The sequence below is a fragment of the Acanthopagrus latus genome, chromosome 11 (genome assembly GCF_904848185.1).
Source record: "Acanthopagrus latus isolate v.2019 chromosome 11, fAcaLat1.1, whole genome shotgun sequence".
Taxonomy (NCBI): Eukaryota; Metazoa; Chordata; class Actinopteri; order Spariformes; family Sparidae; genus Acanthopagrus; species Acanthopagrus latus.
The window spans coordinates 8,089,409-8,101,810 of NC_051049.1; the positions used below are offsets into that span (position 1 = coordinate 8,089,409).

At 45.7% G+C, this 12,402-nt stretch overlaps 1 protein-coding gene across 2 annotated transcripts in view; it reads right to left on the bottom strand.

Annotated features, from left to right (window-relative positions):
* Positions 1-10,584, bottom strand: part of plpp3 (phospholipid phosphatase 3) — a 30,667-nt gene extending 20,083 nt beyond the window's left edge. Inside the window, exon 1 of one of the 2 annotated variants that reach the window (XM_037114679.1) lies at positions 9,953-10,091. In XM_037114679.1, the coding sequence (XP_036970574.1) occupies positions 9,953-10,091 (139 nt within the window). Of the gene's footprint in view, positions 1-9,952 lie in introns of both variants that reach the window. The other variant, XM_037114680.1, reaches the window with a different exon arrangement.
* Between the last annotated feature and the right edge of the window lie 1,818 nt (positions 10,585-12,402).

Here is a 12,402-nt window from a genome sequence, read left to right on the forward strand (position 1 = left end):
TTTGTCTTATCAGATCCTGTCATGCATTTCTCTCCTTCGGTCTGCAAGGAGAACCACTGCAGGCCACTAAAGACTACTTACCGCAGGTCAGATAGAAAGTGAGAGAGGGAGGTATTTCATTGGCTGGGCTGAATCAGTGTTTATATGCAGAGGTCATCGCAGGGCCTTGGCGTATGTGTGTGTGTGTGTTTAAGTGCATGTGCTGTACTTATTTTCTTTCCATAAATCCACTCACATGCTCACGCTTCACTGCAGGCCAGAAATCGTGGCACAACGGTATGCTCGCGTGTGTTTATATATGGTTTGTGTGCACATGTTTGTAGGCTAGGATTGTATATGAAGCCTGCTATGTGTGAGTGTGTGCGTGTGTGTGTGCCTGCATGCATCTGTTTGTGTAAAACAGAGATTATCCAGCCGGAGCCCGTTTGATTGGCTTTGGAGTTAAATTTGGTATAGTTAGTTAGCGCTTAGATTAGCAGCACTAACATGGCTTAGGCTGGATTTCACATTTCCGTTGAATTTCAAGAAAAGAAATGCTTATTTCACCACCTCTCTAGACTTAGAAGTAGCTGGATTTTAGGGGTACGGTTAGCGTTAGGGTTTTGATGTATTTCAACAGCGCTGATTAATATAAAGCCCTAATCGCCTCTGTCCTACAGGTTTAGGATCAGTGAGCTTCCATTGTTTTCGCTCGTGTTAAGACGGACTGTACCTGCCAGAACGGGACACAATCACTATTCTTAAGGCAGCTCAAGCTCTGCGTCGCTCAAAAGGTTAATTCCCCCTGATATGGCACTAACATCCCTGTAGAACAACACCTGCGTGTCTGCTCAGACTATAGCGGCGAGCCTTCCCCTTCTCCCGCTCTCATGACTCTCTCGCTCACCCCTCTCGGTCTCTATTGACATTTTAATGAGCTTTCATGGCTTTCGGGAGCAGAATTAAGAATGATATTGTGATTATAGTGAGCGAGCCGGACTGTCAGGGAGGTGAATGGGAGGCGGAGCGGGGAAAAGGAAGAGGTATTGTGGTCTGCTCTAATGGAGGATTTCCTCCTCCTGTCTCTCAAACACACCATGTGACCCGTCCTGAGAGGGAGCGGGTCCAAGAACTGAGAGGAAGGTTAGAGAGGCTGAGGGGGGATTGACTCCGCAGACCAGCCAGTCAATCAATCAGTCTTTGTTTTCTCTTCTTCTATGATTTTTCTCACAGCTCCGCAACAAATCAGACAATACTGTTGTACGCTCAATATCTGTGGGGTTTGGGCTGTAAGTTGCAACAAACAATAAGTTGCAACTTGAACTCTGGAAAATTTAAAATCTTAAACATTAAAATAACAATCAATCTCAGGGAACAGTTAAGAAACAACTTGATCTGTGTATTTGTGTCAAGTGTGCGTATATACGTGTGTGTGTGTGTGTGTGTGTGTGTGTGTGTGTGTATTGTTATGACAGAGAACCCTAGCTACAGATCCATTACCGTCACTTGTCAATTTGAGGCCAGTCTCGGTCTCTGGAGGAAACTTCTGTCACACTTCTATCAGTTCAGGCTGCAACATAACCTGTTGTTACAGAGCACTTTGACACGGTCTACATTACTAAATATATAATAGAATTATGTATAGATATTATGATGTTGTCACTTGATATGTGTGTGACTCTGTGTCTTTGTAGAGACAGGAAGCTTAAGTGTCTTTGTTCGATTTCTTGCATCAGTTAAGCCCTCTAGTCCGTTAATGTGGATAAATGCCTCTTCCAGCAACATGAGTGCATCCACAGTGTGTGTGTGTGTGTGTGCGTGTGTGTTTGCAGTCTCCATGGATCATAGAGAATGAGTGGCTCAGAGCCAGGTCGACTTGTTAGCGGACATTGTTCTGCCGAGAGTGAAGAAGCAGGTGAGCAGGAAGCTGGCTCGGTGGCGACAGCACGGTCACAGACATTTGTGAAGGTCGTTTCTTTTATTTCCATATCTCTTAATGAATGATATCAACAGCGAGTTCTCTAAAATAGCTTTGTATTTCCTCCTCCGCCTCAGTCTTAATATACATCTTAACATTTAGAGAGGGCACACACTCATCAGCCTTCAAATAAACACTGCGACGACCTCTGGGGAGGGTTTTAAAATACAAACAGATGCCTCGGATGCTCTGAAATTTGTCGCACGGCCCACTTCACAGTGCTGCGAGCCCACGTGTTTAACTTTATCTTTAGGTCACTAAAGCCATGCGCGCGAGTATGTGTGGCGTTCCACATATCTGGCGACAGAGTGCAGAGGTTAGCCGAGGTTCATGACAGACCCTGGAAGTAGCTACAGGGTCAAGGGTCGAAGGTCAGGGATTGTGAATTACATCTAGGATTATACTGTAGCATACAAGAGCAGGGTCACCGAAACACTGCCCAGGACATCTGCAAGAGTGTGTGTGTGTGTGTGTGTGTGTGGCTGTGTGGGTGTTACAGTGGATTGCTGTGGTCCCACTGGTAACTTCAGTGGCGCTTTTCTCAAACATTTTTTTTTTTATGTTGTCGACCACAAAGGCCTTTAAAAAATGCTCCCGCAATCCAAACAAACAAACTCGGCGGCGTAAAAACCACCCGGGCTTTTTTATCCACACGCGTAATCACTGTTTAGGAAACATACGTCCATGCACGTGACACACCTACACTGATACAGATGTTTGGCCCTAGATGTCAGCTCTTTGTTTCCACAAGCTGCTGATGTGTCTCACACAAATCCACAATCGCGGACACACACACACACACATATACACACACAGGAGTGGCTGAGGTCAGCAGAGTGGTGTGAATCCCTGTCCTTTTTCCCCCCTCTGTGTGAATGCTGCAGCGACCGGGGGGCCGCTGGCTGAAACATGTGCTTACTCAGAGAGATTTTATTCACAGGAATAAATGCCTTTTTACACACAGGCATCCGTCGGGACACTCTCTAGGGGACTTTTACCAGCAGGCACCTGCGAGGGCAGCCTCTGAATGCTGCTGCTGCTGCTTCTGCCTCTGTGTTGCTGTTGGCTGATGGGCACATTTCAGGAGATGTTGGACTTGACATTGTTTGGTAGGAAATCAACTTTGGTCCACATTAGCAAGTCAAGAAGGCTGGAGGACTTTTATAATGTGCTGGCCACACTGTCAGGTGAAAGAGGAGAATGAACGCACAGCTGCTCCAATGAGGGGAAACCTGAGCAGTGCCCAGGGGCCAGATCAGGCTACTAGGCTGGTTGGTTGGGTGGCTGGCTGGCCGGCTGGGCGTTTCTCTCTTGTTTCCATAATGGCATTATTACCCTCTGGGACAAAAGCCTGGCTGAGGAGGAGAGGGCCGTGGAGTCTTTGAAACCCGACGCCAGCTTTTCTACTCTTCCCCTCAGCTCCTCCCTCAGTATCCTCCTCACCTCTGCACACATCGTGGACCTGAAGACAATTAAATCGCAGCCACAGTGTGAGCGGTCTACATGTTGTTCTTGTTGTATTCCAGCGATCCTCTTCACTGTATGTAAACAGGATAGGGCTCTGTGGCTGCAGCACAGATAAGGGCCAGCGCCAATAAAGATGCTGAGCTGATTACTGCAACAGTGCCGGCCACAGCCGAGCAGATAAGCGCTACGGCCCGCAATCCAGTCGACACTGCTGCTAGGAGATGCAGCAACGGCTGTAAACCACTGACGGATAATCAAGTGGCCTTGAGAGCTCAAAGCTTAGAAGAGGAGGCTCTCTCCCTCACTCTCTCATCTCTACCTCATTCACTCCGTCCCTCCCTCCATTTCATCCTCCTTCTGTCTGCCACTAGCCGGCTGGGTCCTCGTTAACGAAACAAAGAGTGCTGAGATGCATCAAAAGGGGCATTGTTCTCAGTGAAACAGTGAAATCTCCCTGACCCCCAACCCCCCATCTCTGGATGTGCACACACACAAATACAGAGGATTGTAGTGGGCAATGTAGTAAAGGAAAGTGACAGACAGAGGGGCCTGTGTAACAGCAGGGAGGAGGCCCAGGCGAGGACAGTGTGGTGTTACAGAGAGAGACGTAATGAGGCCTCCTGCTCGCAGCCCGCTGGCTATGATGAAGCACTGATGTACAAGATCAACGGCTCTCATTTACATCCAAGTGCTGACAGCATTGTTGGTGTCTGAAGCTGTGTATTCCAATGTTAATAATCATTCTATGATCCTAGAAAGTGTGAAAACCTCTGGTAAGGGGTTTATGAATCAGCTCAAACAGGATTAAAACATAATATTCATTTTTATAGCACCCGTTAAGAACTCACACACAGGCGTAAACACACCGAGACTGAGTGCTAACAAAAGTTTATGGTCGGTTCCAGCCCAGTAATCCTGATTTATCTAAATAAGCAGTTTGACGGCGTAATTATAGATAAGAGAGCGAAGAGAGAGGCAGCAGTCACAGAATCTTTACTACACTATTGTTGTCGAAGTGTAAACTACAAGCTGTTGTTCGCCGTCAAAGTTTGGTCTTTTATTGTGCAACTGAATTGTTTTGCAAGGAAGGAGGAGGCACTGGGAATCGAGTTAAAAGAGATGAATGTGTCTGGTTTGTAAACCAGCGTAAAGAGACACAGTCGCATCAGCCAGCCCGATGCCTTCGGCTTGCCCACGAGAGCCACACGGGACACACAAACACACAAGTGGAGCCACAGATGCCTTACACATGCTACCCCCACACACACACACACACACACACACACACACACACACACGTCGCAGACACATGCATACACAAGCTTTGCCCTTCAGGCCATACAGTCCATCTAATGACAGCTCTGGGCGCCTTCTTTCTCCCTCGTAAACCCCACGGGACGCACACGTGCACGCTCACACCCACACACCTCTAATCGCAGCCCTGCGCAGACACACACCCCGGGGGTTTGTCATTTAACTCCTGCACCAGCAGAAACCAGCCACATGTCACAGTGACGGGCTTAAAATGCTGGAGTCTGACCACAATGCCACCACCGGCCTCCATCACGACATACAGAAATATACGTCTACATGTTTGAAATTACACACATTCTGTTGGGACCAGTGGCCCCCGTGGCCACAACTGTGGCTGATCTTTATCTTATTATGTCATACAATGATGGTCATCTACCAGAGGACATTCCTCACCTTCTACAGAGCCCTGACCTCGCCTCGTCCTGCAGCCACAACACACATCCCAACCCACCACAGTCCACCCCATAAAGCCCCCCTACAGAACACACAGGCATGCATACAGTGATGTAATCACACCGTAAATACCATATCCGACTATTGTCAGAGCTGAATCTTGAGACTGATGTTACATAGTGCTGTGTGTCCATTGAATGTCTGCACGATGCCCTGGGCTGTATGTGAGAGCAGGAAATGTCATACGGAGAGCACTGCGGGCCCTTGTCCTACATGAGTCTATTTTCTGCGTGACCTCTGACCCCGTCCTGACAAACAGAAGAAAAGACTGTCAGGGAGCATCAACATCGGGGAAAATGCAAACAACTATGGTACTTCTCATCAATAGATACAAATGGTCCTGGTGGAAGCTAGGGACAAATAACTTGGCTACTAATAGAGAGTGATGGATTTTATCGACTGAACACCCAAACCAGTGATGCTTGACATGACAGGCCTCATGGTGAAATGAGCACATTGGCATAATAGCTGCTACAAGTAGTCAGTTAATTGATTAGTGATTGGGAGGAGTGGTGTACTCCGAGGGGGTGATTAAAAACTAAAAGGGCACCAGCTCTATGTGATGTGGTAGTGGTGTGTAAAAGGGCACTGAAAGAGCACCAGAGAAAACACTTGATCATGTTTTATCTACCATAGGGGCATAAAAGAAGGCTCTTACTCGAACACTGGGGCACCAGACTACCAACTCCCTCCTTGAGTCTACCAGTGATCCGAAGCATCACTTCAAGTTTTGTTGCTTTTCTTTGTCATAAAACTATTTGAGTTCTGGACTGTTATTAACTAACTGTGATGTGCATTTCACACAATCGTTCAATGGTTTCTGGACCAAATGATTAATCGTGAAAAATAACTGGTGGATTAATCAGCAAGGAAAACAATCATTAGTTGCGGCCTTAATCTGCATGTTTATCCCACCTCTCCTGCTCTCTCTGGGCATCTGTATCCAGCCAAGCAGTAGTTCTCATTCAGCTCCTACTCTGAACACACTGACTCGTGCAGAATATTTGCCCTTAGATTAAGGTCAGCAGCCTTGGACTGGAGCCTGTGTTTGGGTTTGCGTGTGCGCCCCCGCCCCACACACTGCCAGTTTGATTACAGTTTACTATTAAGACACTTGGCAAAAACTACTTTTCTATTCATCTGTCTGCCACAAATACAAAATGAACCAGACTGTATATTGTTTGAGTATTTGACTACTAATGCATGCCATTTCTCTTCGGATAAGGAGAGCGGAGACAAGCTTGAGTGGAGAGGGAGCAGAGAGGGAAGGAAGGGGGGAGAGGGTGGAAATGGGCTGTGGGGCAAAAAAAAAAAAAAAAATGGACAGGATTTCATTTCACAACCACACCTACCTCCGACCGACACTACCTTTCCGTTTCCCACCCTTTCCTGAGCACCACTTTGCACACGCACACACACACACACACACACACACACACACACACACACACACACACACACACACACATCATGCCCCCTGGTTCACTCACTCCTGAAATTGCACCAGATGTCACATCAAGAGTCTTTTCAGCCAGATGAAGAATTCGAGAAATTCTGGAAAATATTTGTAGAGCGGCTCAGGACTGAAGTGGCTGAGGCCTGGAGAGGTAGAGGTTAAACCTCTCCAGCTTTAATGAGGGGCTGTGTGACTGACTGCTGTAATGCTATAGCAGCTAATGGGGAGGCAGGAGTCGGCTACGGCCATATAGGGTTAATGCTCCAGGGTCGGTTATGAAGCTGATTCCCTCGGGCCAAACGGTTACACTCCTCTCCCCTGCCAATAACATCTGTCGCTCGTGGAGAAGTCACGTCACTGAACACCTGAGTGTATCATCTGAGATGCTGATGGGAAAGGGTTTTCTGAGATACGACACAATATTATATGAGCTGTCGTCACCATAGCAACATCCAGACAGATGTTGCTGTGCTTTAAAATCAACCGACAGGAGTTAAAGTCAGCGGAGACGGTTCTGGACAACCTATGTTTATATTGTGCAAAAAAGGCCCCTGCAGCTCTGACTCTGAACGGCTTCCAAACCCAGACACACAATTGTGAACGCGCCCAAGCAAACACACACACAAAGCATAATCTCCTTTGCATTGTGTAAAACTTAATCTGGGTCTTAGGTGAGGCTACTTTTAGACATATGGTTTCCTGAAGGCTAAAGTGAGTGACAGTGTGTGTTCACAGTAAATATCCACTTTAACGTGGATGACAAGTAGACGGCCGCGCTCATGAGGGGACTGGGAAAGCGAGAAGAATGAAATTCTGCAGCCCGCGGTGAGGTTGGCGTATTTATAGCGAGTGTATGGTGTTTGTGTGTGCGCTCCTTATGGAGTCGCTAAATCAACTCCGCTGCTCAGCGAGAGTGGAACCCGAGCCAAAGCAAAATCAGCAGATGATTCCTGAGCTCAGCTGCCAGAATCGAATGCTGTAACTCAAGAGTTGATCCTGGGTGAGTGTGTGTGTGTGTGTGTGTGTATGTATACATTTTTTCATTAGCATTCTGGTCCCGCTGTGTTTATGCATCATTAGCCTTGATTGGCAGAAGCAACATAAGGGGGAACCCTTTCTTTAGCTTGTGCACATGTGCTGGTGTGTGTGTGTGAGCAGAGATGGCCTCAGATGTCCTTTATGCAAACAGAACAATTAGCCGTGCCTGAGGGCAGACTGACGATATACAGAAAGGTGTCACCATACAGACATTTGCGTGTGTGTGTGTGGCACCAGCTGGCAGATAGGAACTAATTAAAGGTAATGAGATTTTTATGCATTGACAAGCTGTGTAGTGTACACTACCTTTATCTGATACGCACACAGAGCCCATTCAAGATTATTCTGAGCCCTCCACACACCCTGCATTCCTTGTTCCTCATTCAGGACCCCCTGATAACCCCCCCACCCCCCCTTCTCCTGGCCTTTCTTCTTCTTCTCTCTTTTAACCCCCATATCCCTCCACCCCCCCATGTGTAACCCCCCTCCCCGAACCACTAAAGTGGGCCAACCAATCATCAATGAGCAGCCAGATTGTGTTTAGCATGACAATGAAGAATCGTTGTGCCCTTTTGAGTTCGTGTGTGTCTTTACATGCATGCGTGCATGTGTGTGTGTGTGTGTGTGTGTGTGTGTGTGCGCGCGTGTGTGTGTGTGTTTCCCCCCCTAACATGGCAAAGACTGTAGAGCCTTAACCAGCAAAAGGAAGTCGGTTTATGCAGGAAATTCGCTCCACATGCGCTCAAAGCTCATCTACGTTTATAAGGGTGCAGATGAAACAGCGTATCTCAGTCTGAGGTTCTTTAATAAGCAGAACCAATATAAAAGGGCGCTGGAAAACTTTGCGCCTGTCAGGCAGATCTGCTTCTCCTACACAGTGGAGTTAATCTGCACCATTTGTAACATCCTGGGTCATAAAAAAGTCCTGTTCCTGTGTGGCAATGTGGCCTATTTTGTTACTACTGTTGATGCTTCAGTTTCCCCATACGAAGCTGCTGCTGCTGCTGGGGCTCCCACCTGCTCCTCTAAAGCCCGGTCAGCCACGCGTCCCGCCTCTCCACCTCTCTCCGTCCGATCGGAGAGGCATTCCCCTGCCACAACACATGCTTAAGCAATTATTCCACGCAGTCCCCTGGACAGAGAGGGAGAGAGAGGGCTCGGGAGAAAGCTAGAGAGGGAGAGGGAGAGTAATTTGAAGTGGAGTGATCAGGGGCAGCTGGCCAGGGATTTGCAGGGTTCTGGGAGAGAATGTGTAGAAGTTAAAGCGCTACTCCCATAATCCTTTTCCAAAAGAGAGAAAGGAGAGACTGGGGGACTGAAAACAGAGGGAAGAGAAAGGGGGGCCGCTGGAGCTTGAAAAGGACCGGGCTACAGTGACAACAGCCAAAAACAAACCAGCTCTCAAAGCACACACACACACACACACATTGACAGTGGACACTGAATCTGGATGGGACGCTGGCGGAATAACAAGTTACTAACACACAAAACTCGACCGCACAAACAAGCCAGTTTGGAGCAGGCGTCTGCGCCCCGGTGACAGTTTCATCAGCCATGAATCGACACCTTCATTACACTTCGATTTCCACTTGCACCTCTGCGCGTGGACGGCTCTAGCTGGAATGGCACCTCTGGAGGTTTAGGGTCAGATGAACAAGGTTATGAGGGCACAGGAGGGGGGTGGGGGCCTCAGTGGCTATTTAAAGGCCAGGTCACAACACTTCAAAACATTTATGCCCCAGGCGTGTAGGCAGGGGCATCCACCGATAGAGTCCAGAGTCCAGTCAAATGATCAATACATGATGTGTCACCATGTCAGCCAGTCAGGAAAGTGTCAATAAGTCCAAACTTGTTTTGCATTGATGATGTATTTATGATTAACACACGTCATGTCTGTGATGTCCTCTATCATAAAAAGTGTATTTGTCTCTCAGTGTGGCAGGCTGGGCTGTTGTTGTGCGCGGTCAGTGTTGAGTTCCGCGCCTCCCCGGCATGGGGTGGTGTGTTGGAGCTGGATGATAAGTAGATGTTGCAGATTAAAGTGTCTTGTGGTCACAGATAACAGGCAATACTTTTAAAACGATGAGGCTTTTATTGCCAATCATTAGAAAGCGCGGGTCCTGGTTAACGTGTTTACTGTTTCTGCTTGTTTTGTGTTTTTATTTTGGGTCATTTGTAGCTCAAATCAGCTGATGTGAGCTTTAAAAAATAAAAAAAGTGAACAATTCAAATGATGATACAGTGAATAAACTTATTCATAAACTTACCAAGTAGAAGACAGAAGATGTCGAGCGCTATTAGCAGCTTCTTCTTGCTGTTGTCAACACCATTGTTGTTGTTTAACGTAGAGGTTCCTCCGTTCCTTGTCTCTTGGGCCATTGCTTTCTCATACATGTACTTTTGCATTTGAGAACTCCCCGATTCAGCTCAAAAATCCCACACCACGCGTTAGGTGAAGAAACTCTGTCAGGCTCTCAAGTCCTTCAAAACAAATGTCACGCACTTTAACGGGGGAAAGAAACTTCCCAACCCCGGAGCTCTCGTAAAGTTTCAGATCTGCTGATGTAAAACAAAACAAAAAACAAACAAAAAACAAAAACAAACACAGAAAGCTGTAAAAGTTTAAAAACGTGAAGAGTGTTATCTGGTGAGCGGACCCGCGCCACGGACTCAAGACAGAGAAAAAAAAAGTTGGCTGCGCTCGAAATGAATGGAAAGCCCGCTCCCCGTTATCGCTCCTGGTTCAAACACTTGGAGAGAGTGAGAATTGCGCTGCGCACCGACAGCCGCTTGTTATATCAATCTTCTTCTCCTCCTCCCCCTGCTCTCTTCGAGTTCCCCCAGCTCAGCCCTCTTCCCTCTGCTAGCGGTGGGTAATCACCTCATCCCTGCATGGAAAACTTTCTCAGACTGGAGACCAGGAGGGGGCAGAGCGCAGCGCGGGGACGCAGCGCCCCCGGCGGTTACGCGCGGTACGACAGGCGCACCAGAGCGACAGATGCCCGGAGCGTTTCAGAGGCGAGATGTTATTGGATATGAGGGTGTTTGCTCTTTTCACCCTGAGAATAATTAAAGCAATTCGTCCTTGTTGTTGTTTTTCAATATGCTTTGATCCGTTGATTGGTTGACATCTTTAAATCGAACATGTACATTTTCATGTATTTATTTATTTATTTATTTAGTCCACAAACAAATAAACCAACAAAAGAACAGTGCATATGAAAACAGGCAATTCTGGTTAGATGTTCGAAAAGGAGTGGGAAGAAGTATGAATTCATCTAATCCCACCCCCTCTCCATTAATCTTTAGATAGGCTTCCTTATTTAATCATTACTTATAAATAAATAAATAAATAAGATCTGCAAAGTATAATTGAATTAACCAACCATTGTCTTATGTATGATAGTTTATATATTGATTTATTTTGTCGTTTGTGTACTAGGTTTAGTCAGTTCATGTTGAAAGATTTATGTTAGAATCTTAAAGTAGCTAAAGAAATGTCTAATTTGTTTTTACATCCCAAATAAGCTGAAAATATTCTGTGTATTCTGCTCCTGTCAGTGAAACCAATCATGCACTATCTGAGGACTGAGTGTATTAGATGGCAGCATACATAAAACATAAATGAAAATAAGTTTCATTCTTTTATTCTAACTTTGATAAGAAGAAGTTCATTGGCCAGCTCTACAAATGCTTTCCATTTTCAGAGAGGGCTCTCAGGATCAGAGCGGCTCCAGGAGTCACACTGAGCAGTGGTAAATTAAACTTATACTGTCACCTAGTGGTTAAATGTGAACAACTCAAGTCATTCTCCCATCCATTAAATTCACTTCTGCGACCTTTCCTTATTTTCTTTTAACCAACCCCACGGCATTCCAAAAAATTAATGGAAGATTATCAACAACATGATGCTTTTGAAAAAGGAAACAATATGAGCTGTGAGCATATGAAAATAAGACTGACCTGACAGAGCAGCTTGGTCACACGTAAAAATGTAGGGACTACGACAAAGAAAGTGCTGAAGACCAGTAAAATTTTGAGGTACTTGGACTTCATTTTATGCTGCTACTTTATACTTCCACTACATTTTGGAGGAAAATTTATATTTGATAATTTTGGTTCCGAGTTACTTTGCAGAGTTACATAATCAATACAAAGAAAGGATATATAAAGTCATCTATACCCAGGCCCAGGCCTACATAGTCATTTAAATTAACTTGACATTCTTCCAGCTGTAACATTTAAATCATTGGTAATTATAATCCAGTAATAGGCTTTTATATAATCCTAAAATTGGATAGTGTTTTTACCTTTAGTACCTTAAATATATTTTGGTTGCTGATACAGATGTTGTGGTGTGCTGTTCGTAGCATGGCAGGCTTTTTTCCATGTATATTATTTTTCAGGATCATGTAGCAAAGGTATACACACTACAGAAGGCAGGCTACATTGGTTTTGGCCCAGTTTAAAGGTGCACTATGTGGCTTTGGGAGGGAAACTGAAACTCATAAAGGTAATATTTACAATATGAATAAGGTAATAATACTGACCCAGATATACTAATTTGATGAATATGTGTCCATAACTTAAATATGAGGTCACCAGAACAGTATCTGAATCTAGAAAGATCACCTTTTTGAAAAAGTAAGTGCAGAACAGCAGGAAATTGAAAGCAGCTTTTCTATTTTCAGTGTATTTAAACATGAAAATCAAATCA